This window comes from Brienomyrus brachyistius, unplaced genomic scaffold, assembly GCF_023856365.1.
Source record: "Brienomyrus brachyistius isolate T26 unplaced genomic scaffold, BBRACH_0.4 scaffold42, whole genome shotgun sequence".
Taxonomy (NCBI): domain Eukaryota; kingdom Metazoa; phylum Chordata; class Actinopteri; order Osteoglossiformes; family Mormyridae; genus Brienomyrus; species Brienomyrus brachyistius.
The window spans coordinates 2266286-2293473 of record NW_026042317.1 but is presented as its reverse complement, the minus strand read 5'-3'; the positions used below and the strand labels follow the sequence as shown (position 1 = coordinate 2293473).

Below are 27188 nucleotides of genomic sequence, written 5' to 3'. Positions count from 1 at the left end.
ACCGTCATGGATATCCTCCCTCAAGCGTTACCCACTGACCTAATACCATACCGTCATGGATATCCTCCCTCAAGCGTTACCCACTGACCTAATACCATACCGTCATGGATATCCTCCCTCAAGCGTTACCCACTGATCTAATAACATACCGTCATGGATAACCTCCCTCAAGCGTTACCCACTGATCTAATACCATACCGTCATGGATATCCTCCCTCAAGCGTTACCCACTGATCTAATACCATACCGTCATGGATATCCTCCCTCAAGCGTTACTCACTGATCTAATATCATACCGTCATGGATATCCTCCCTCAAGCGTTACCCACTGATCTAATACCATACCGTCATGGATATCCTCCCTCAAGCGTTACCCACTGATCTAATACCATACCGTCATGGATATCCTCCCTCAAGCGTTACCCACTGACCTAATACCATACCGTCATGGATATCCTCCCTCAAGCGTTACCCACTGACCTAATACCATACCGTCATGGATATCCTCCCTCAAGCGTTACCCACTGATCTAATAACATACCGTCATGGATAACCTCCCTCAAGCGTTACCCACTGATCTAATACCATACCGTCATGGATATCCTCCCTCAAGCGTTACCCACTGATCTAATACCATACCTTCATGGATATCCTCCCTCAAGCGTTACCCACTGATCTAATACCATACCGTCATGGATATCCTCCCTCAAGCGTTACCCACTGATCTAATACCATACCGTCATGGATAACCTCCCTCAAGCGTTACCCACTGATCTAATACCATACCGTCATGGATATCCTCCCTCAAGCGTTACCCACTGATCTAATACCATACCGTCATGGATATCCTCCCTCAAGCGTTACCCACTGATCTAATACCATACCGTCATGGATAACCTCCCTCAAGCGTTACCCACTGATCTAATACCATACAGTCATGGATAACCTCCCTCAAGCGTTACCCACTGATCTAATACCATACCGTCATGGATAACCTCCCTCAAGCGTTACCCACTGATCTAATACCATACCGTCATGGATATCCTTCCTCAAGCGTTACCCACTGATCTAATACCATACAGTCATGGATAACCTCCCTCAAGCGTTACCCACTGATCTAATATCATACCGTCATGGATATCCTCCCTCAAGCGTTACCCACTGATCTAATACCATACCGTCATGGATATCCTCCCTCAAGCGTTACCCACTGATCTAATACCATACCGTCATGGATATCCTCCCTCAAGCGTTACCCACTGATCTAATACCATACCGTCATGGATATCCTCCCTCAAGCGTTACCCACTGACCTAATACCATACCGTCATGGATATCCTCCCTCAAGCGTTACCCACTGACCTAATACCATACCGTCATGGATATCCTCCCTCAAGCGTTACCCACTGATCTAATAACATACCGTCATGGATAACCTCCCTCAAGCGTTACCCACTGATCTAATACCATACCGTCATGGATATCCTCCCTCAAGCGTTACCCACTGATCTAATACCATACCGTCATGGATATCCTCCCTCAAGCGTTACCCACTGATCTAATACCATACCGTCATGGATATCCTCCCTCAAGCGTTACCCACTGATCTAATATCATACAGTCATGGATATCCTCCCTCAAGCGTTACCCACTGATCTAATATCATACTGTCATGGATATCCTCCCTCAAGCGTTACCCACTGATCTAATATCATACTGTCATGGATAACCTCACTCAAATGTTATGCAGTGATCTAACAGTATACTCTTATTGCTGAGAGTCGACCAATACTGCTGGTCTCTCTTTGATTTATACAACCAGTTTTCAAGAAAATAAATGTCCCTAGGAAACAATGTTTTGATTTCCTTTCTGCAGGATGGAAAGTTGCAGAGTCAGAGGAGATGGCTGTTTCTCCCTGGCTTCAGCTCTGAGATCAAACCCTTCACACCTGAGAGAGCTGGATCTGAGCTACAATCACCCAGGAGATTCTGGTGTGAATCTGCTCTCTGATGTACTGGAGGATCCCAACTGCAAACTGGAGAAGCTGATGTGAGTACAGAATGCTGTTATGCATTTAATTTTTTAAATTTTCTTTATTTCAAGATGGTTGCGCAGGAGGTAGTGCTATCGTTCAGCAACTGGAGGGTTGTAGGTTCAAGCCCTGGTTCCTCCTGACCCCATGAAAGTGTCTTTGAGCAAGACACTGAACCCCAAATTGCTCCCGGTGAGCAGATTGGCACCTTGCATGGCAGCCTCTGCCACCGATGTGTGAATGAGTGTGTGAATGGGTGAATGTGAGACATAAAATGTAAAGCGCTTTGAGTACTCGTAGGAGTAGAAAAGCGCTATATTTAAAATCTGTCTTAGCTTAGTTTTCATTGCTGGTTTATTATCTTTTTATTGTTTACATTTTTAAAGATATATTTTTGCTTAAATTCTTATTTTAATGCAGCTCCAAGATAACAAAGGTTTATTAAATAACTGAGAAGAAACTCAAACAGGAAATAAAGGGACCGCAAGGGATGTGAACTAAACAGGAGAATAAAATGGTCAGGACACTAAAATATTAAGGGAACCAGGCAAAAAACTGGAACATAGGCAGAGTAACAACAGACAATAACATAACACAATGACTGACTACAGAACAGAGCAGTATTAGATATAGCCAATGTATACAAATACAGTCATTCGCAATCATCACTTGTAACCCACTGGAAGTGTCTGCCAGTGTCTGCAGTGCCTCTGTGTCATGACCTGCTCGTCGGCTCCTCATGTGTGCCACGCCCCCTGCTTACCCACATGTTCTTTCCCGATCGTACCCAGCTGTGTCGGATTATTTTCAATCAGTCCTGTGTATTTCAGTCCGTGTCTTACCTGAGTCCTGTGTCTATCATTGATGTTACCTGGTGTTTGTCGACCCGTGATTCCTATTAAACCCTCGTTTTGCCCCGTTATCCGTCTGTCTGCCTATTCTTGGTCGCCCTCGCTGCCTGAGCGATCTCCCGTCCAGCACGTCCGATGTTTCCCGTGACACTCTGCCTGTATTTTCTTATTTTGCTCTGTTTGAAAATTTTCATTATCAGCCATTGGGCAGCAGGTGTGTAGCCCCCAGCCAATAAAAGCACGCAAGATGTGAGGTCAAGGCTCTATAAAAAGTAGTGACTGGGTTACATTCGTGTCCCCAACTCTCTTTCACAGGGTTGCGCAGAATTTTATTTAGATAGCACTGTTTGAAAAAGTCAGGATGTTCCATTATTAAATGCTTCAAATCTGCAGTCATGCTTACTGTAAGACATGGATGAAATATGATGTTGATTTTATGCAGTAAAAGCAGCCAGTTTTGGTTTCCTTCTGGCACAATGTCCCCAAAAAGCAAAGGAATGTTTCTTACGAGACAAAGCATCTGAATGGAATTGGGTCCTATGTTATTACCACTACTGTCCCAGTTAATCCTTGTAGGACATTCCCATAATGCAATTATTCCCAGAAGCATAAATCCAGGACAGATCATGGCCCGTATTCACAAAGCATTTTATCTTACCGCTAAAAATACGCCTAAATGGCACTAAAAGGTTTTAATTAAGAGTTTTTTTTTTCCTAAAACCTATTCACCTAAAACCCATGCTGATGTCCGATCTCATGCATGAGCTGCCTGCAATAACCCTGGGGAATGGTGTTTGAGAGGCTAGTATGTGTTGGTAAAAATGTATGCACAACATCTCATGAACAGAAATACAGTGGATACTGCTTAAATTTCTCCTGGTTATTGTTATGAACCACTTATATGAATCAAAATACTTGGGACAGAATCATTCCTGTACAAACACTGTTTAAATAATTTGCTTATAGTAATCAAGTAGATCGCTTACAGTGTTCATTCTTAAATTTCTTTTTTAACATGACATGTGGGGAAAAAAAAATAATAAAGTCATTTTCTCTCAGTGATAAATAGACTCCTAAAAGAATATGATAAATTGCCAAAACCAAGCCAAATAGATGCAGCAGCAAAACTACAATGAAGTATACTTTATGTATAGTACTGTATCATAGCATACTTGAATTATACACAGTTCACTGTCATGCCCGGCTCGTCTGATCCTTGTGTGTGCCACGCCCCCTGAATATCCATATGTGCTTCCCTGATCTTGCCCAGCTGTGTCCAATTATTGTCGGCCAGTCTCGTCTATTTCAGTCCATGTCTTGCCTTAGTTTTTGTCCGTCATTGATGTTAGTTGTTGTCAGTCCCGTAATCTTCCTTCCCTTATTAAATCTCATACCCCATATTTTGCCTCCTTGCCTGCTTCCTGCCAACTTGCCTGCCCGTGTGCTTAACCCGCTTACCAGTGAACCTGACAGAATGACGGACCCAAGAAAGAAAGCATCTTCCATGACCAGGGAGGATTACCTCGATCTCGTCGATCAGGTGCTAATTTGGATTGCCCAGCCCGGCATCCGGGAAGATCCCCTGGCATCGGATCTCGTAAGCCAGAGCTGGGATATCTTGGACCGGCTGTCTCTCGAGGAGGACGCGCATCTTGCGGAGGAGGTACACAAGAACTTTCGACAGCTGGCCGAGCTCAGGACGGAGCGGTGGGTCGCGCCGCGCGTTGCAGGGACTATCCGCCCACCGTCTGCCCTGTCGGACATAACGCAGCCTCCAGCGACCACCATGATCCGAAGGCGGAGAAGGAGGGGAAATCAGGGGCATGCGCACTCGTCCTGGGGGCATGCGCGCTCGTCCCCACTTCCCTCCCTGCTGGTGAGCTGGAGGGCTCCCTGGCCGAGCCTGACGTCAACACCGCTGCTAAGCTGCCTTCACAGGCAGCTTCCCCAGTCCTGGGAAAGCGCCTGACCGCTGCGGAGCTACCGCCGCCACTTGAGCACGGCTGACCAACAAGGGAGCCAGCGCAGTTTGGGACGCCATCCCTAGAGTACCCAGGACTCTTAAAGAGGCCATGCCCGTCTCGCCTGCACGGGACCTGCCAGTCCCGCCGCCTGCTGCAGCCGCTCGGCCCGAGGCGCTCCCTTCGCCTCCACCTGCTGCAGCCGCTCGGCCCGAGGCTCTCCCTTCACCTGTGCCTGCTGCAGCCGCTCAGCCCGAGGCGCTCCCTTCACCTCTGCCTGCTGCAGCCGCCTGGCCCGAGGCACTCCCTTCACCTCCACCTGCTGCAGCCGCTCGGCCCGAGGCTCTCCCTTCACCTCCACCTGCTGCAGCCGCTCGGCCCGAGGCTCTCCCTTCACCTCCACCTGCTGCAGCCGCTCGGCCCGAGGCTCTCCCTTTACCTCTGCCCATGACTATAACCCCTGTGACTCCTGTTCCTGACCCCTCTCCAGTCCCCCCGGCTCCTGTCCCCGAGGAGGTCCCGGTCAATCGGACTATTGCTCCTTCCTTCTTGGAGGAGGAGGACCTCGAGTGGGACCCCTTGGGGACCTCCCTACTGTCTCCTCTGCCCTCGCCCAGGCGAGATTTACCCCAGCCTAGACCCCGCATGTCAGTGTCCCGGAAGGGGAGAGGACACAGGCACGGGGTTAGGGTCCCACCCACCCTGCCCCCTGGCTCGCCCTCACTTGCCTACAGGTCCTGGGACTCCAGGTCGGCGGTAGCCTGCAGGTCCCCCTCCAAAGCCTCGTCGCCCTGCCTCAGTCCCGCCTCCGACTCCTTGTCGGTCGCCTGCGGGTTTCCTCGTTGCGGCTCCTCCATCACCTGCAGGACCCCCTACGTTGGTGGATGTCGCCTGGGCCAGCTATGGCTTTGCCATCGCCTGCTGCGGCTCCCCCTCCCTCCTTGCCTTTCCCGGATTCCCCTTCAGCTCCCTCGGCACTTCCCCTGGTGCCCCCTCCGACTTCCTCCTCGTCCCCTCCATCTGGCCCTCGCCCTGCCTCCTCAGCCCCTCTGACGTCCCCTCCTGCTCCAGCCTCCCGGTCGCCTGCGGCCCCTCTGGCTGCTGCCCGTCATCTGCTCTGGCTCCCTCTGCCTCCCCTTTATTCCCCCTCCTTCTCTCCCTGGTCTCCTGTCTCCGTCCCTCCTCTCTTTGTTCCTCGTCCCTTTGTTCCTCCCGTCTCTGCTCCTTGTCCCCCAGTGTTCCCTCCATTCACCCCTGGCCCTTTCGTCCCTCCTGTTCCCTCCATGTCCCCGTTCCTAATCTGTCTGCCTTCCCTGTTCTATGTCAGGTCTTGTCGCGGCTTTTGCCCCTGTGCCAGTTTTGTCTTTCTGTTCTGTTCCCTGTGCCCCGTCAATGTTTTTGGTCTTGTTTTCCGGGTCCCGTATCCCTTGTCCCGTCCGTCGCCTCCCCTGAGGCGCGCCTGGAGAGCGCTCCTTTGGGGGGAGGGGTTCTGTCAACGAGTCAATAAAATTCAGTACATAGCAATACTATCCGTTTTATTGCCTTATACTTGTGTCATGAATATACAAATGTTGATTATATGATAATCTGCCTGAGACATAAAGAAAAAGAATATAAAGTTGGTTATAATGTTCACTATAAGTAGTTTCCACTGTATATGATTGGGTTGTTTCAGTTTGCTGGCGATGTTCTTGCATCCCTTACAGGCTCCAAAACAATCATTAATCCCTCCCGACTGAGGTGGTGTCCCTTTAGTAATTCAGCGTTTGTTAAATGTTTCTAAGACATCGCAACATGGACTGACAGCAGCCATTCTGCGACTGTGTGTGAATTGGTCTTAGTGACTTAGGATTCCTCTCCACTGCTTTTTATTTCTGCCAGACTTAGGTGCTACTTTTAGCGCTAAGGGGCTTTGTGAATTGCTCTTAGTCAAAAAAATGAGGAGTCCTACATTTAGAACTGACATGCCCATTATTTTTTAGGAGTCAGGAGCTGCTTTTAGCCTTAATTTGCTTTGTGAATATGGACCCAGATTTTGACAATTTTTTGTCTGAGAAATACTCCAGCAGTAACTTTATTTCATATTAGGCTGCTCCTTAAAGAATGGCGCACATTATGTCAAAAGAAAAATTGTGGCAAACATAAAAGAACTGTAAGCTGTTAAGAATTGAATTCTGCTTTAAGCTAAATACCGATAACAGATGAGATCGCAGTGTCTTCGTTTTCTAGCATCACTGGATTATCCGTGCAGTGGCTATAGTGGTGTAATGATCATAGAGCACAGGGAACAGAAGATTGCTGCTGAATGAGAGCAGCCGCTGCGAACGGGGACGTAATTATGCTGGAGTGTTTTTTCTATTTTAATTTTGGGTATCCAGTTCAAATTGTAAATAAAAGTGCAATCTGTGTTAAAACACACAACCTACAGTTTTTAAGGTGTTTTAAAATGCTCAAATAAAAGACAATACAGCTGATATTGTTCTACATCTCAAAATTTAGATTCCTTTCCAGGTTACAGAGGATTCAACTCTTCTGCCAGATTACGCTGATTATTAATGTAGCCAGTGCAATTAACATCACACAGACAAACACAAATAATTTGGGGTTCTTTATTTGCTAGATGCCCAAAAGAAAATGGAAAGGCAACTGAGCGGAGTTTTCCCGTTCTTTCCTTTATAAGTTTTACCGTGCGGTACAATGGCTACAACACAAGGGTGCAAATCAGCTTTCCCCAGCAGCAAATACTCAAAATAAAATAAATACGGCAGTGGACTGTAACTGCACAAGGAAATACAAAAATATATACAACCGTTGGTTGTGAATACTAAGACATACAGTCATTTAACACAAAAATGAACAATGGTGCTCTTTTAAACTCACATTTCAGTATCGCGCGTCTCTCCTCGTACGGTCCGCTCCCTTCAGATCGGCTTACACGAAAGCCCCAGGCTATTCATACCCCGTTCATGGATGACATACACGCAATGAAACAAAAAACTATGCATTAATGTAAATTAATAAAACATTTACATTGCATTGCATTCCGCTTTACTAATACACAAATGCAAACCCGACTATCACAAATCCCCTCTAAGACACATAAAACATTATTTTTAACATTACATTTAGATAATAGAGGGAAATGTACATTTATTCTGCGCGGATCACTCCGGCCTCGTTCCCCACATGCTCCATGGCCATGCTTTCTCCAAAAAGAGCGGGGTAGGGGAATAACAAAAACACGACCCCCGGGGCGGTTCCCAACCCGGGCAGGGCTACCACCTTAAAGGGAGAGAGTACACCTTTTACAAAACCAAAACAAAGTCTGTCCTCTCCCTCCCCTCAAAGCAGTGGCAACACACAAAACAAAAACTACTTTCCCACCCGGTTACATTAAAAAACGTATTACTTGCCAACAGGGTTTTTTGAGTGAAAGTATTCATTGCCGGGTTCTACTGAATCAGTATTAAGATATATTCACCGATGAGACCTCTAAGCGCTGTAAGTTAATCTGGCTAAGGCCATCTGCCAAATGCCTTAAATGTAAATGTATTTTACCTTAGCAGCATCTTAGAAACACCCCAGCAGTAAATTGTTGCATCCTAGTAGTCCTGGAAGTGCTAATCCAAGTATTTCTGAAAGAGGTTGGTTTTTAGTCGTTGTTTGAAGGCACCCAATGACTGTTTGGACATCTAAGAGAAGTTCATTCCACCGCATAGTTGTCAAAACAGAGAAGAGTCTCGATGCATGTCTTCCTTGCGCCTTGAGAGATGGTGGGACTAGTCGAGCGGCGCATGGGGATCGGAGAGGGCGCAGTGAGGAGTGAGAAGTTCTTTTAGGTAGAAGGGTGCTGGTCCATTTTTGGCTTTGTAGGCAAGCATCAGTGTTTTGAATCTGATGCGGGCGGCTACAGGAAGCCAGTGGAGCGAGCATAACAATGGTGTGGTGTGGGAGACCTTGGGAAGGTTAAGAGGAGTCGGGCAGCTGAATTCTGGATCAGTTTCAACGCAGAATTAAAAAACATCATACATGAGAATTAGTTGGTTTTCAGGATGTACTAGCTGGTGGCTTGCAGTCGGTAGTCGCTGGGTGGCTGTAGATGGGTGTAATTATTATTATTATTATTATTATTATTATTATTATTATAACACAGTATAGCGATGTTTATCATGCACTATGATTGCCATATGAAGCGCTCATATATAATGCACAATTTTTACATTTTGCTTCACAATGTCATGCCCGGCTCGTACGATCCTCGTGTGTGCCACGCCCCCTGATTATCCACGGGTGGTTCCCTGATTGTACCCAGCTGTACCCTGTTGTTTTGCCATGTCTTGCCTATTTCAGTCCACGCCTTGCCCCGCTTTTTGTCCGTCATTAATGTTAGTTCTGTTGTTATGTCCCGTACTACCCGTAGCTTTAATAAATCCCCATTTTCCCCGACCTTCGCCTGCCTGCCTGGTCCTTCCCCGCTTCCTGCTCGCTTGTCCCCCCACGAACCTGACACACCACTTCACTCCTTCCATTTTTGCATTATTTATGTGAATTATGGAAGTATTTTTAGTGCTAAAGTTAATATTTTATGTAAAATATCTTATTTTCAGGCATTTTATGACACTTATTTTGAGAAATGTAACAAATAAAATGACTGCTTTGTAGTCTTATGCTTGTAAAAAAGTCTAAGGTATTGACAAAATGTTAAGAACAACCTAGTTTCCAACTCTTTGTATATATTTATAGAGTCAAATTTTTACAGTTGCAATCAAAATTAGAAAACAAGTGATATTTTGTAATATAAAGAGTTATTGCTTATCAGAATTCGCAGTTAGCATGAATTAAAGAGATGCATTTCTATTGTATTTCCTCAATGAAAACTCTCTCAGATCAAACAATGCTAATAAATTGAATAAATAAATAGATTGGAGCTCCTAAGTCAATGTAAACAGACCCCATACACGCTCTTGTTTATGTGAGTTAAATAGGCCGTTTTCACTAGCGTTTCTTCACCCAATAATGTCAGATCATGGTATCTTTATTGCATAAACACTGCTCTTTGAAAATGGGTGGGCAATCAATACTGCTTTGTGACTCTTGTTCTTTTTACTCTCCTTACAAAGCTTTAAAATACAGATTTAGATTCTTCCTACATATATTTAAACATAGACCACTGACAATTCTGGGGTCGTCTTTGGAGTGTTTTACGTGGTTTGGCGAGATTTCTGCTTGATCCTGGGGGGGGGGGGGGGGGGAGGGGAGGTTTGCCGACTCACAGGGTTAAGTTTAAGTAATGGTTTTTAGACACACCAGTAAAGTGGAGTAATGCACCTGATGTGAAATGCCCAAGTGTGGTTATACTCTGATAACAGCATTCATAAATCACCTCCATTATTCTACACTGTAAAATGAGGGTTCTGAGATCGTATTATGGGTACTCCTCACTGTAAACTTATTATTATTGAAATCTTTATTAAAGTAGTCACATTTACTTAAAAGTTATACCTGAGGTGATCTTATTACTGGATTTATTTTCCATCTCTCTGCAGGCTGTCAGGCTGTAGAGTCACAGAGAGAGGCTGTTCTTCCCTGGCTGCAGCTCTGAGGTCAAACCCCTCACACATGAGCAAGCTGAATTTGAGCTACAATCACCCAGGAGACTCAGGAGTGAAGCTGCTCTCTGCTGTACTGGAGGATCCCAGCTGTAAACTGGGGAAGCTGAAGTGAGTACAGAGTGTGTGTCTGACACGCTACAGATACTTATGCATGTATGTGAAGAAGAGGCACCAATAAATAAATGGATACAGCAGCACTATGTCATTCTGCTTCTCCTATAGTGTGGATCACGGTGGAGAGTGCAGGACCAGACCAGGCTTACAGAAATGTAAGTGTCTTTGCATGTTTTTTATTAATATTAAACATTATACAAATTATTGTATTAATAATACCATTAATACTATTTTATGATTGTATTCATTCAGTTACGGTGAAGTGTGTCTACATGCGTGTGTTTGTGTGTGTGTGTGTACATGTGTGTGTGTGTGTGTACATGCGTATGTGTGTGTGTCTATATGTGTGTGTGTGTGTGTGTGTTTTGGCCTGCATGTAGATGGATTTCTGTGTTTTTGTTACAGTTTGCATCTGTGATTTTAGACACCATCCAAAGTTACAAAAAAGACTTTTTTTAACAACCAAATGACTGGATCGTACATAAAAATGGTAGTTTGGGGACTTCTGGGCAGACAAATACTTTATAGCTGCACATAAATTTGTCTGAGAGTATATATATATTATATATATATTCTGGTGTAGTTGCATCTTTGAATTCAAACACAAAAAAAATGCTTCACATTTGTTTTTTAATTTTTAAAAAACCGGTAAGTCTGCTTTTTAGAGATTTTAGTACTGTCCTAAGCAGGGGCGCCGCTAGCAATTTTGGGCCCTATGACAAAATATGAGGTTGGGCCCCCCTACCACACCCATTCAGATCTCTGGGGGCCCCTAAAGGGCGTGGGCCCTTAGAATTGTCCCAACTTTCCCTCCCTTAGCGGCGCCCCTGGTCCTAAGACAGCACCCGTAGCCTTCCTCAAACTGGCTCCAGATCACGTTACAGAACAGATTCTATTAAACTGTTCACTTAACCATCTGCAGTCGACGGCATCGTCGGTGATGTACCGATTTGTCGTGTAATTCAATTCATAACTCGCTGAAATCTTATTGTAGAAACATGAAAAATGCAGATTAAATCCATATCTCTTCTTTTCAAAACGGAATTGTTGGAAATATTAAAGTTTTGAAAATTAGGTTAAATCAGCAAAAAAGTAAAGCATGTCACCTTTCTTTGTTTTACCTGCATCGGGGGCGTGTAGTGCCACCCCCTGAAGATCGCTATTCGCATTATAAATAGCCACATTTTCCACGTATTCAAATCGCATTCGCATTGGTAATTAGATGAACAACGCAGCGGTGAAATGTGATCCAGATACATCCTGCTATAAAAGGGGAGGAGGATGTGGCCAGGTGTGAATGGCTCATGCATACACAAGATAGTTGCTACATATTCAATGAAAGGAGCCCAGAAATAGTGACATGACTTAGGTTTTTCTTATTTATTTATCCAACTGAATGTTGCAACTACACCATTTAATCATCTTCATGTAGCCAAGACTTTGGTGATCAGATATTTGGGATTAAAACAAACTGCTGCCATTGCTTACTATGTACTTATATAATGTTTTTGCAGGTGTTCCAAACTGCATTTTGCAATATCTATACTTTGATGTCAAATTACAAACTTCATATAAATCTGACATATTTACAAAGTACTTTAAAATAAACATGAGTGCAATGGCAAATCAAATATATAAGAAATAATTTATTTGCCATGAACTAAGTTTATGATATTGAATGGAATGTGTGATCATGCCCCAGTCAGTGAAAGTGTGTTCCCTACCCCTAGACCCCAGAGGGTTAAATGAATGCTGCTGCAAATCAGTCCGTTACCATTATTTGTAACTGTATGTGGATTAAAATTAATTAAAATTTAAATTAAAACTAAGTTTTTATTGAAATATTGTTCATTGCTCTCAGAGCCTTGTGAATATATACAGTATCAGATACATAACTGATTGTCGGAATGATCCTTTCTTGATCTTTACGTGTCACTATCCACTTTGTAGTTACTCAGCATGTGTGTGACATACTGGGGGTGTTTTCCATACGTGGATTTACTCATTTAGCTGGATGTAATTGTTGACGGTTTGGCATGATCCTGGATCTGTCGGTTTTTCGAAACTCTTGCTGGATGTGTTGTGATAGCGGCACATCCAAATGCTCAAACCTGCTCAGAGCAGGTTTGTTCTGCGTAAACAAGGATTAGCTCACAGATTTCATCAGTGTCCGTGCATGGAAATCCGTTCAGTCATGGCCTCGCCATTCGTGGATGAGCAACCAATTGCAATCGGTGCATAAATAATAAGAAGGGAATTTCATACAGAGAGGGTTTGCATGATCGGCAAGATCCCTAATTGATCCCGGAGGAAATTCTTTTCGAAAGATACCGCTTTAGCCGAGGGGGAATATTGTACCTCAGAGGTTTGTGTGTGTGTATATATATATAAATATATGATGATTTTTTATATCAACAATTGTTTAAATAGTTATATACTGGTTATATATTTACCAGTTTGAAGTATATTCTTGTACTTTACCTTAACCTGCTCCCATGTTCTCATTGGGCTCATGTTTGATCTGGAATTATGACATACAGTAAAATCTCATTATAATGGACTCGCTTATAACGGAATATCGTCTATAACGGATGAGGGCCGCTGGCCGTGCGCCTTTAAGAACATGCAGAAAAAGCATCGGATATAGCGGACTCGCATATAATGGAATTTTGTTTATAACAGACAATTTAGTCCCTGGGGCCGTTTTTAGCTGTAGTTTTGCTCGGCTATAACGGACATGCAGGCTCCGCCTACAAGGCGCGTGGCGTGACGGTGATATCCAGCGCAGATACGTAGTCGGCATTATTAATTGTCACACATCTGGTCAGGTAAAGTTGGATTACTGCTTGTACAATATAATAATCTATACCAAGTAAGTGTCTGCAGGGGTGTGGCATGAGTAAATGGAGTCCTGTAGTTGTGTTCTGGGCAGACAGCAACTCTAGATATAACGGACTGTTTTGCCAGGTCCCTTGAAGTCCTTTATAACTGGATTGTACTGTATTGTGTGATAATTAATCTGACACATAGGAAATGAAAGGCTGCATTCAGTAAGTACAATGAACGCGACTTCCGCGTTTAATTAGTCGGCCACTTTTTGCCAGCCGCCTTTTCTGGTTTGGGCTGTTTCGCCGTGTTACCCCTTGTGCGTATTAAATCTTGAAATTCATCGTATCCCTCGTGTAAAAGGTCCTGCTCCGCTGGTGTGAAAAAATGCGCCTGTTCTTTTGTCATTTTCTACCAGCTTATCAAAGACTTGCCGATCATGTTTTCTAGACTCTATATATGGACTTTCCAAGCAGCGCGGGCACACGCAGTCACTCGGATGATTGGATCCAGCTCGACTAATCTACTACAGAGATGCGTTTGAAAAGCCGCCTTATCCGGATGAGTCTCACTGGCATTAACTCATCCAAGATGAGGCATCTGATCTCGGATGATTTAAGCGACATACAGAAAATCCCCCCACTGTTGTAATGAGAACATCACATGTTTCCCTTGTGTGTTTGGTTTCAGTGTTCATTGTGGTGTTTTAGTGTATGGAGAGTTCTGCTGTAGCATGTCAATTGGACAAGAGTCTTTTTGAGGGCTGGTAACGAAAGAGCACATGTTGAGAATATGCTGGCTTTCCTCTTGGCTCTGGGTCTGCTAGCCATCATGGTATGTTTCAGTGACTAACATGCAGAATTCATGTCCTTTAGCTTTAATTTTATACCTGGTCTACCTACATCCACAGCAAAGTCTTAACTCTCTTTATACAGGTTTATATTGGTTACAGGTTTATATACAGGTCTCTTCATGGTGGTTCGACTTACGATATTTCACCTTTATAACTGTGTGACAGCGATGCACATTTAGCAGTCATCAGGCTTTGAATTTTTATCTGTTTCCGGGGTTACGGTATGTCGTACGATACTTTCTACTAATGCCAGGCGATGGCAGGATCCATACAGCCATGCTGCCAAGTCTCTGTAGTGATCGTGAGTGTAAACATCTCATACAGTGTTTTTTTCTGTGTGATTTAATAGCAATAACTTACTTACTGTGTTATAATGAGCATATGGGCTTTTTGCACATGGTAAATATCACTACTATAGGTGGTGATAATAATTTAATTTAATAATTTAAGTACTATGTAATGGGGAACATTGCACATGTGATTGTATATGATTATATTGCATATGTTATATGTCTCTTTGGACTACTGGAGTGTTATAGTCTATTTATCCTTTGGTTATTTAGATGGGGGGAGAATCCGTGTGGGGGCTTAAGGGGGGGGGGGGCAGAGTTCAACAGTCTTACAGCATCTGGAAAGAAGCTGTTACACATGGTGGCTGTCTTCAGGCAGCTTAGAGCAGCTGCCTGTGTGAGTGAGGCATTGGAGATGTCCGTCAGCACCTCAGAGGGCTGATGTGCACAGCTTGTAAGTACCTGCCCATGGATGTTATCTGGGCCTGCAGCCTTGCGTGGGTTAATCCTCTACAGGGCCCTACAGATCTCCGCTGTGGTCACGCTGAGGGGCACTTCTCCAGGTGATGGAGGGAGCCTGGTACTGGAGGAAGGGATGGTCTTGGTATCCTCGACGTGCGTAAAAGGTGTTTAGGGCATCAGGCATGGAAGGATCTCTGGGGCACTGTGCCTCACATGCTCCATGGGTCGCTGGAGGAGTTTTCCCTGACTGGTGAGTGCGATCCGCTCGGAAGAGTTGGAATCCGTCAATCTGGAAAGCTGAGTCCGGCATCTTGTCTTTTAGCCACGTTTCCGTAAGGCAGAGTACTACACAGTTCCTCATCTAACGGGAAGCTCCCAGCCTCAGACAAATTAGATCCACCTTGTTATCCAGAGAACGGACGTTGGCTAAGAAGAGTGACGGGATCGGTAGCTTAGCTAGCAGGCCGCCCCGTTTACCCCTCTTCTGTTTCCGAGCGCACTGCTTCCGCTTGGCTCCTAGCCGCTGTGCTCTACCTCGCCAGTCCAATGTTCTCAGAAGCGGTAATCTGCCTAACATAGACATGACTACAGGGGGAACAGTCATGGTATATCCAGCCCTGATATCCATGAGTTCGACTGAACTGTAAGTCAGGCGCTTGTTCGCCTCAGAAACAGAAATACCAGTTAAATCGGGCTTAATTCCGAGAGCTGGAGAAGCCGCTGCACCGCCAGCCCATCGCAGGGCACACTCACACACCATTCACTCTCACATGCTCTCCTACGGGCAATTTAGCAAGTCCAATTAGCCTCAGCATGTTTTTGGACTGTGGGGGGAAACCGGAGTACCCGGAGGAAACCCCACGACGACATGAGGAGAACATGCAAACTCTACACACATGTGACCCAGGCGGAGATTCGAACCCGGGTCCCAGAGGTGTGAGGCAACAGTGCTAACCACTGCACCACCATGCCACCTAATATTATTTATATTCACGTTATTTATTTTTGACTTGTATTTTCAATTTACGATGGGTTCATCAGAATGTCACCTCATTATAAGTTGAGGAGCATCAGTATTATGGTTTTGGTGAATGCAGTTTTCTTACTGGAGCAGAAGTGTCATGTGGCTGTTGATTATTTTCACGTAAACATGCAAGTAGTTCCAGTAGCCTAATAAAAGTTCTACATTAATGCATTTTAAAGGTGATGTTTTACTCATAATAAGCAGTGATTCTTATCAGCATAATCTTCCTTGGTGTTGAAAACACAAGCACCATCTCTTGTTTCTTTACGGTTTCTATGGTAACTTAATCGACTTCCAGCGAGTTGCCTAACCAGACATTCTGTTGTTATAGGGACTATATTTCTGGTAAATTAACTATGACTAGATTATTCTATTCGGTTCCCTGCCACACAATACAAAACATATGCATGAAACTAAAGGCAACATATCAAAATAAAATTCAGTTGCACGTTCAGTGTAAACTGATGTGGCATAGAAAAGTAAAGGTCGATTACTGCAAACAATGTACCGCCTTCCTTCTCCGACTCGAATAAATCAGAGAGCAGAACAAACATTTAAAAACACTAGAAACTTCTGTTTCCACATCCAAAGTTCTTGTGCAGCGAACAATACCGATTGGTCAGAGAGATGATCGTAAGTCCGGACATATCGGAGGCTGCTTAACCGAAAACGACACCACCTATGCAGCTGGACGTAGTGGAAAGCCCATTGGGCAATGCAGCACTGTCCGGCTGGACATAGCACATGACCCACTGGACAGTGCACTGCTTTCTAGCTGAGTGTCAGCTGTGACACCTGCTGGTACTGAGCTCTTAAAAAAATGTAAGTAGTGCTGTCAGACCTTATGTCATGTCCCCTTTACACCAAATGTAGCCTTTGCCTAGCATAGGCAAGTAGCAGAACAAGAAACACCAAAAGGCATGAGCACTGACATCTGAAAAACATGAAAGGCTTTTGTATTCATTTTTTTACTTTTACTATTGTACTGCACTGCCAATGACATGGCACGTTGCTTAGAGAAACTTACGGTGAAATGAATCCAACTGTTTAAAAGTGAACCAAGGTATTTAAAGTAACCCTACATAGGTAGCACTTTACTTGATGGGGCACAAATAATATAGTACTATGTTATTACTTATGTATTAATTTAGCACAACCTCAACTGAGTCGTGCAGCTGTGCAATGGATAGCGAATGGCAGCTGGAGGGGTGGTGTCTCTTGGCCAGGCTTATGAATTGTTTGACCCGCCTTACGGGTCGTCATTGAACAGGTAGATCATTAAGTGAGGAGCATCTGTACAGGCTTAAGTGGAGTTCTGTCCCAAGCAAGTGTCTCAGTGTGGTCTATCTCACATACAGTGCAGGGGCAGCTGGAGCGCCGCAGAGTCAGGTGACTGGAAGAGTATATTGGGAGTAAAATGAGTGCATTGGAGTGAATTCTGTGTCAGTGAGTGTGTGAGGTGTGACTGTAATAACATGATTGAGATTCTGCCCTGCCTGATGGTATTATCTCCTCTTATTCTTGCCTACAGACTCCTGCCAGCTGATGCTGGACCCCAACACAGCACACAGAGACCTGTCTATGTCAGAAGGGAACAGGAAGGTGACAAATTGGGCAAAGGACCAACAATATCCTGATCATCTAGAGAGATTTGATTGCTGGCCCCAAGTTCTGTGCACAGAGAGTCTTACTGGTCGCTATTACTGGGAGGCTGAGTGGGATGGAGATGGAGCCCGGATAGGAGTGACTTATAAAGGAATTAGGAGGAAAGGAGGGAGTGCAGACTGTGTGCTTGGAAACAATGACAAGTCATGGAGTCTGTGCTGTGAAACTCACAGTTACTCTGTCCTGCACAATAATAAACGGACTTTCATACCCATACACCCCTCACATTCACACAAAGTAAGAGTGTATCTGGACTGGGTGGCTGGTACTCTTTCCTTCTACAGAGTCTCCTTTGATGGACTGACCCTCCTGTACAGCTTCACCTCCACATTCACGGAAGCCCTGCATCCAGCCTTTTATGTTAATCAGTACTCATCAGTGTCCTTTTGAATGCTGTAATAGCTCACTGTTTTGTTGGAGGAATCATTTTTACATCATCAGAGGGTGAGATGTTGCTGGATGTCCAAGATATACTTCTGCTTTTTAACCTGTATAAACCTTTTTGCAACAAAATGTGATGAATGTTTGACAAAAATAAATCACTAGGTTCGGCGAGCGTAACAAACATGCTATATACAGTGGTGCCTTGGAACACAAACTTAATTCGTTCCAGAAGGCTGGTTGATTTGCAATTTTTTCGAGGGCCAAGTTCAATTTTCCCATATGAAATAATGTAAATGACTTTAATCCGTTCCAGACCCCCAAATGATTGTCTATTTAAGCATATCTACCTACATAACTAATGATAAAAAGCATTAACAATCAATATAAAGCTAATGCACACATGAAAAAGCAATAAACATGAAATAAATGACAATCCCACACCCCGCAGTGAGAGCAGACACATGTGCACCACCTTCAGTATGGAAAATGCTATTAAAAAATGCAGGGAGTCATAAATTTGCTTGGACTTTTATTTATTGCAGACACTTTTAACTAAAGATATTTCATGTTTTGTCTGGTCAACTTTATTTCATTTGTTAATATACATCCATTCCTGCATTTCAGGCCTGCAGCACTGTTAGGTTGAAGAAACTGTTATTAATCATTTTGTTATCACTCCTGTATGATCAGCAATGAATGTAAATATGTATATATATTATTTTGTTTTCCCCTAGCCTCATACTTTAGATTATATTAATAATAGCATTCGCACCTTAGCAAAACCAGAACTTTCTCTCACCTCCCTATTCTGCATGACTCTTGCGCCTCCCACTGACTATAAATAAAGGAGTCAAGGGGAACCACCCTTTGTAACACATTCTGCTGTAGTTTGCATTGCAGAGAGTGTGGGTACCCTTGCAAGTAAAACTGTAACCTGTGTGTGTCTCATAAATGTGGAGTTGGGGTGGAAACGCCGGGCGCTTTCCCCAACATAGAATTTGGTCCTTCGAGCCGGATCCGAGGAACCCCGAAGACGTCTCCAGTACGCCGAGAGAAGCGACACCGAAAACTGCCGGCAGTCACTCGAAGACGGGTGCAAGAAAGACCTGTGATGTGAATTCGTCATCAGGCCGGTGGTTAGAACTGCGCTCGACGTCTGGTGATGTCTGAAGGACCTCGGTGACGGAACAGAGAGCACACTATACAGGTGAGAGATATGGCACCTAAGTGAGTAGGTGGCCAAGTGAGACATACGGCACCTAAATAAGTAGGTGGCCAAGACATGCATGTGGTTGAGGTTAGCCGAAATTAACCGGGAGAGAAAGTAGGCGTTATTGGAAATATATATATTGATGTATGTGGATGTGTTTTTATAGGTTTTAGATTAACCTACACGATCCACCCTAAAAGCAACAACATACTGGTGACTGAAGGATAAAGGACGGGTTTCATCCCTGAAAACTAACACCGCTGCTCTAATAGTGAGCAGTAGAAGGCCGTGTTGGTGTCCTCCTGAGGTCTCATGCCAGGGACTTGCTTTTAGGATTTTTTATGTTTTGTAGTGTATTCAATAAAAGGTAACAATGGGAAAAAATCTGAGTAAACAAATCAAATTAGAGGGAGATGAGAAGTTTATGGAAGGATATAAACCAGGATCAGGACAAATAAGTAGAGTCAGAGATGGAGGAAAAAACATGGGTTTGAAGGAAAACTCCATACTCCAGACATATTAAAGTTACAGGGAAACTTAAAACTGGAGATGTTACAGACTACCAATAATAAAAAAGGCCAAGATAGAAAAAAGGAATACGTTTTCTCTGATGCATGGTTAGAACAGAGTAAACTAAGAGATAATAAGAGACAACAGAAAAAGAGAAATAAGGAGAAAAAACTGCAGGTGGCTTTAATCACACTAGACGAAGAAACGGCAGCAAGACCTTCTGCCCCTCCAGCTCCTCCACCGCCCCCACAAATTCCGGTGCCTGCACCGGCGCTGGTTCCAGCCACAGATAGACAAGAAGCAAGGGGGGGGGGGGTGGAACCATCTCGCATGTTAACTCGAGGGTCTGATCCCTCTCTATATCCTGTAAAAGATTTGGCCACAGCTAAAGTACAATGGCATCCAAAAAATAACACAGAACAAGAGGAGGTAGAATGGCAGTGTCCTCTCGTAGAAGTGGCAAACCCAAATCGAGGGCCAAATAATGCAGGACCCGAAACTATGTTAGTATATAGACCCTGGACCGCTGAGGATAGAACAGCGGCTTTAAAAGGAATACCCCCGGTTGAAGAAGGGGTACCCGAGTTTTGGACTGCCATCCTAGAATTACAAAGTAGTTTTCATTTGAACGGCAGGGAAATGTACCGATGCCTAAGACAGTTGTTTACCCATAAATGGGGACGTGTAGCGGGAGACTTCACAGGACATGGTAATAATGATGAAGTCTTAGCACATGACTCGCAGGAACTCATACAAGCATTACGAGACTTGCGAAACAGGGTAGAGACAGCCTTCGTAAGACGTGCAGATTATGGGCGAATAGCGCAGTGCAAACAAAAAGATGGAGAGGAACCTGAGGATTTTATGGATAGGATGCGAGTGGTGTTCAGGGGAAATTCAGAAATTCCTCACGACAAGGAAGATGGAGGAGTGTATCAGCAACAATTAAAACGAGCTTTTGTCGCAGGCCTAAAGCCTGAATTGCGAAAATATCTCGACAAACATTGGGTACATCAGAATACTGGCTCAGTCCAACAAGCCTTAGAATATGCCCAACACGCACAGAAAGCGCAGAAACAGCAAAAGACAGATACAATATTCAGCGCCTCTGACGTGGTAGCGCTAGTGCAAACGAACCCTCGGGGACGCAGGGGATTCAGAGGTAGAGGAAGAGGAAGATTTAGAGGCCGAGGAAGATTTAGAAATAAACAAACAGGAGGGTTTTCACAGGAAACAGAGTGTTGGACATGCGGGAAACCTGGACATTTAAGCAGGGACTGCAGGTCAGGGAAGCGACCATTTAATCCAAACTCCACCGAAAATGACCAATGACCCTCCTCGGAGACCCCTGTTGCCGACACTATCCGAGGTGAAACAGAGGTCATTTTAAGGGAAGAAACGGAGGTTACCTTACAAGACCTCCTGGATGAGGAAATAGATTTGCAAGCAGTATGTCAGCTATTAGCAGAAAGGCAGTGGGGAACTTTGCCAAGTCGGAAATTAATCATAAATGGCAAAGTATACGAATGCCTGTGTGATACTGGAGCCTGTAGGACTGTCCTAACCTCCAGTCCTCCTGAAGTCACATACTCCTCATCTGTCATAAATATAAAAACAGCAGGAGGCCAAACAGACAGTCATCAGCTAACAAACCCAGTTGCAGTAAAAGATAAGGAAACTGGGATTGAATGTCAAGCACAAGTGTTAATAAGCCCTTCTTGCCCTGTCAATCTGTTAGGCCGTGACCTTATGGTACAGATGGGCATTAGTGTAGTTGCCACAAACTCTGGCATGAAAGCAATCATAAATGAGGAAGCCTATGTTGTGCAAGGAACCGGAGCACCACAATATTACTGGTCACTGGACCTAGGGGGAACTGCACAGACACGAGAATTGTTGCGAAAAACTAGAGAAAAGCAGTCCCCTAAACAAACCCAGTTCATGCCTGACGATGCCTTACACGTCACTATGTGGTACAAAGGCACCCCAGGACCAGATTATGCCTATGACAAAACGTTTCATGCCCTTCAAGACACTTGTATTACCTTACAACATTTGTATGTTAACTCCACTACTGGCTTTTCTGCTGCCTCAGTCATCTTATCTAATAAACAACAGGCTGTGTTCAGAGGGGAAACACCACACGTATCTCTATCAAAACCACCTCAGATGCAGTGGAGGGATGTAGAGATGTTCTTACGACATTCCATGCACAGTTACAATGACTACCAACCCGTACCTGGCTCATGTTGGAGCTATGACAAAAAACACAATGTGTGGCGGTTCCCTTTGGGATGGAGAGTTCAAACCACTCTCACCACACACTTGCAGGACCCAACCTGACAAATTTTTTCAACCCTGGAGGAGGGATCATGTCCAGATCTAGATCGCCTCCCGGAAGGGTTGTGGTCGTCCTCCCCCACTGATGTAGGACTGGTAAAGGGGTTCCCACCATACAAAGTAATTGTGAAATCAGAACACCGCCCGGTAGTTAGACAATACCCGTTAAAACCTGAGGCAGAGAAAGGTATAGCCCCTGTAGTGCAGGATATGTTGGCATCAGGAATATTGCGAGAGGCTCCTGAGGCCACTTGCAATACTCCTATCTTCCCTGTCCAGAAGGGACATACAGGGAAATGGCGCATGGTGCAGGATTTAAGACCAGTTAATAACATAGTGCAACACGCAGCACCAGACGTGCCCAACCCGCACTTATTGCTCAACTCATTAACCCCTGATAAAAGTTACTTCTCAGTAGTTGATCTCAGTAATGCATTTTTCTCAGTACCATTGCACTCTGATTCTCAACATTTATTTGGTTTCACCTATAAGGGAAAAAAATACACATATACTAGACTCCCTCAAGGGTTTTCAGAAAGTCCACATGTATATACCATGGCCCTTAGATATTCTATGAGTACCTGTAAAATACCATCCCATAGTCAAGTGCTACTGTATGTAGATGATATATTAATTGCTTCAGATACAAAACAGCATTGTAAAGAAGCCACACTGTTGGTGTTACAGCATTTATATGATACAGGACATAAAGCATCAAAACAAAAATTACAATATTGCAGGGAGGAAGTTATATATCTTGGACATAAACTCTCCCAACAAGGTCGATCATTATTAGAAACTAGAAAACAGGCAATACAAGAGGCACCAAAGCCAAAGACTAAACAGCAAATGATGTCCTTCTTAGGACTTTGTAATTATTGCAGAGAATGGCTACCTGATTATGCCGCACTCGTTCAACCTCTGCAAACCTTAATTTATGGGAAAGACATGGCCTTAAAAGATAAAATTCAGTGGACAAAAGAAGGAGAATTGGCATTCACAAACTTAAAAATGATGCTACAAACAAATGTGATACTTGCCTTACCAGATTATCAACAACCATTTACCTTATGTGTTGATGCTAATCAAGGTTATATGAAAGCGGTATTAACACAGCCATTCGGGACAAAGGAAAGACCACTAGCATTCTATTCTAAACGATTAGATGCAGTAGCAGCTGGTTTTCCACAATGTTTGCAAGCATGTGCAGCTGCTGCAGAAGCAGTAAAATTATCAGCAGAATTAGTGTTGTGTCACCCACTCACCCTGAAGGTGCCACATTCAGTTTCATTAGTTTTACTGCAGACGCCGCTTCCGTTCCTCACACATGCTAGACATCTGACCTTAGTCTCACTCCTGCTTTCACAGTCAAACATTACTATACAGCGATGTGGTCCTCTTAACCCTAGCACCCTTCTTCCGACAACGGAAGATGGAGAGCCACATTCGTGCAAAGCAGTTGTGGAAGAGCAAACAAAACCCAGAGCAGATATTTTACAGACCCCAATATCAGATTCAATGGTTGTTTATGTAGATGGATCAGCATCAAAAAATGATATGGGAAAAAATAAGGTCGGGTATGCTGTAGTTACGTCCACTGAAGTGTTAGAGGCCAATGCACTCCCACCTGCTTGTTCAGCACAAGCGGCTGAACTCTATGCTGTAATTAGGGCATGCGAGCTATTCAAAAATAAGTCACTTACTATATACACTGATAGTCAATATGTGTTTGGAGCTGTTCATCACCATGCAAGAGTGTGGAAAAATAGAGGTTTTAAAACATCGCAGGGAACGTCTCTAACTCACACAAACTTACTACTTAGATTATTAGATGTTGTACAATTACCGACTCGCCTTGCACTGTGCAAATGTAAAGCACACCAAACCGATGCTTCCACAATAGCTAAAGGAAACAATTTTGCAGATAAAACTGCCAAAGAAGCGGCCCTGAAACAGCCCACCTTATCAGTGGCAGACATTCTTTTCATAGATAGTGATGTGCTGTGTGATGCACAGATTCATGCTCCTAAAACAGAAATACAGAGTTGGATCAAGAGAGGAGCAATACAGCAAGGGAAAGTTTACTATATGAATGACAAGCCCATCCTACCAAAAAACTTATACAAAACAGCTGCCTTAGTGAGCCATGGAAATACTCATGTCTCAACAGGAGGGATGGTACATATTATCCAGCAATACTTTTATGCTATAAATTTTTCTGATTATGCAAAGCAATTTTGTAGAACATGCTTAATTTGCTGTAAACATAATGCACAGGGTAACATGAGACCAAAACGTGGCCAGTTCCCTGTAGCTGAGTACCCGTTTCAAGTTGTACATATGGATTTTATTGAATTATCTTGGTCACAAGGGAAGAAGTACTGTCTAGTCATTATAGACACCTTTTCTAAGTGGGTAGAAATATACCCTGTAAAGCACTGTGATGCAATGACTGTTGCAAAATGTTTGGTAGGCCATTATTTCCCTACTTATGGCATACCTCATATTATAAGATCAGACAATGGGACTCATTTTGTAAATCAGACCATGTCCCTTTGTTCACAAGCATTAGGTTTTACGCTTAAGAATCATTGTGCTTATCACCCTCAGAGTGCAGGCTTAGTGGAGAGAACTAACGGCACTATTAAAACAATGCTCAGAAAAACAATGGAAGAGACAAAAAGGCCGTGGCCAGAATGTTTGTCTCTAGTAAAATTGTGGATGAGAATAACTCCCATTCCTGCAGGATTAACACCTTTTGAGATAGTGTACGGAAGGCCGTTTCCCCTAGCAACCGAAATGAGTGATATAGGGAAAGCGGACAGAGAAAATACATTGGCTAATTGGATGCGAAAGTTGCTATCATCACAACAAAAACATAGCCCCAGTAGTCTGCCAGTAAATTCTGTTTCTAACCAACAGGATAACTTGCAGCCAGGGGATTGGATCCTGGTCAAGGTCCTGTTGCGGAAGGAGTGGAGCACACCCCGGTGGGACGGTCCTTATCAAGTCCTCCTCACAACACCAACAGCTGTGAAAATAGCAGAACGACCTTCCTGGATACACAAAAGTCACTGTAAACCCATCAAGCCCTTATCAGAGGCCTCAGCGACAGAGTAGCAGTGGAAGTCCGCTACAAAGGCACAGTAACCAATAGGGTGCTGCTGTCTCAACCCGGTGAAGAAAACAACTGAACTGCACTCTATTAGGATGGCTCTGACGGGGTGGGGATGTGGTAAGGTGACTCTAGGGGTCATTCTTGTTGTTGGACTTGTATGGTTGTCCTTGCTCCCACTAGCTCCATTGCAGCACCTACGGCGATGGACCCATGACGACTTCCATCTGCGCCCGTTGCCTGCTGACCACTCACACCCGTTCATGAAGAACTACTGGTATCGATATGTACATGACACTGTAACAGCAAAAAATGTGACGAATTGCTATGTTTGTTCTGTGATGCCTACTCATAGTGAAGGACCCACTGTATATGGAAAACCCATGAATATGTCCCAGGCCAAATGTGCTGCATCTTTTGCAGGTATAGGGTACCAAAGTATTGTTTCACTTATATTTTCTTTTGTTTTGTTTTTTATTTTGTTTTTCTGTTGTTTTATAACTGTTATACCATGTTTGAAAATGTTTATTAATCAAGCTCTTAATGCTGCTTTTCGGACACACAGTACAATGTTTCTCTCCCTTACTCAGAATATGGAGACAGAGCCTGTTTCCAGCGATAGCGATGAAGAAGACATGTAATTCATAATGACGGCTGAGCCGAAAGCACCCGTGCAGGGCTCGGACCTGAAGTAACGGAATTAGATGTTTTTCTATGATAAACAGGAGGAACGACTCCTGATGGTTTTCTGTACTCCACAGTTAGGATGATGATGATGTGATCTAAATGACAGTTGTACTGGAAATGCTTTTGCAACTTGTACAATACTGATGTTTTTGATCATACTGTCATGATAAACAGGAGGGACTGTTAGGTTGAAGAAACTGTTATTAATCATTTTGTTATCACTCCTGTATGATCAGCAATGAATGTAAATATGTATATATATTATTTTGTTTTCCCCTAGCCTCATACTTTAGATTATATTAATAATAGCATTCCCACCTTAGCAAAACCAGAACTTTCTCTCACCTCCCTATTCTGCATGACTCTTGCGCCTCCCACTGACTATAAATAAAGGAGTCAAGGGGAACCACCCTTTGTAACACATTCTGCTGTAGTTTGCATTGCAGAGAGTGTGGGTACCCTTGCAAGTAAAACTGTAACCTGTGTGTGTCTCATAAATGTGGAGTTGGGGTGGAAACGCCGGGCGCTTTCCCCAACAAGCACGTTCCAGAAAAAGTTGACATGGAGGTAATTTAGCGCTAGAACTGACGTAAAAAAATTACAATAATGCTGTGATTTCAAACATATGATGTCAACGGATGATTGTGATCATGATTTAGTATAATAGCAGTATCCACTAAAGGCTGTTCATCAATACCACGTGGGTAAGGGATTACTTTAGCAAGCCTTTGTCAAGCACTACAATATGGAGTTACATTCATAAATGCCTGTAATTTGGGAGGGTGATCCCTTTGTCAAGCACTACAATATGGAGTTACATTCATAAATGCCTGTAATTTGGGAGGGTGATCCCTTTGTCAAGCACTACAATATGGAGTTACATTCATAAATGCCAGTTAAAACTCTGCTGTGCAAAAAAATAAGCCCTATGTAAGGCAAGTCCAGAAGCAGCATCAGCTTCTCTGTGCTCGGAGACATTTCTGATCATCTCACAGTGGAAACATGTATTGCAATCAGACAAATCAGTATTCCAGATCTTTTTTGTAAGAAATGGACGCTGGGAGCTCTGGACCAAAGACAAAAAGGACCATCTAGACTGTTATTAGCAAGTCCAAAAGCCAGGGTCTGTCGTGGTCTGGGGTCATGTCAGCGCCCCTGGCAAAGGTCATTTATACTTCTGTGATGGCACCAGGAAAATACATTGAGATTTTAGAACAACATACAGTATGTTGCCATCTAGACAATATCTTT

At 43.8% G+C, this 27188-nt stretch overlaps 1 protein-coding gene across 1 annotated transcript in view; it reads left to right on the top strand.

Moving 5' to 3' along the window:
- LOC125722753 (protein NLRC5-like) overlaps positions 1–27188 on the top strand; it is a 519818-nt gene that overhangs the window by 47822 nt on the left and 444808 nt on the right. Inside the window, exons 11-12 of the mRNA XM_048998943.1 lie at positions 1877–2050; positions 10392–10565. Of these exons, the coding sequence (XP_048854900.1) occupies positions 1877–2050; positions 10392–10565 (348 nt within the window). The remainder of the gene's footprint in view (positions 1–1876; positions 2051–10391; positions 10566–27188) is intronic.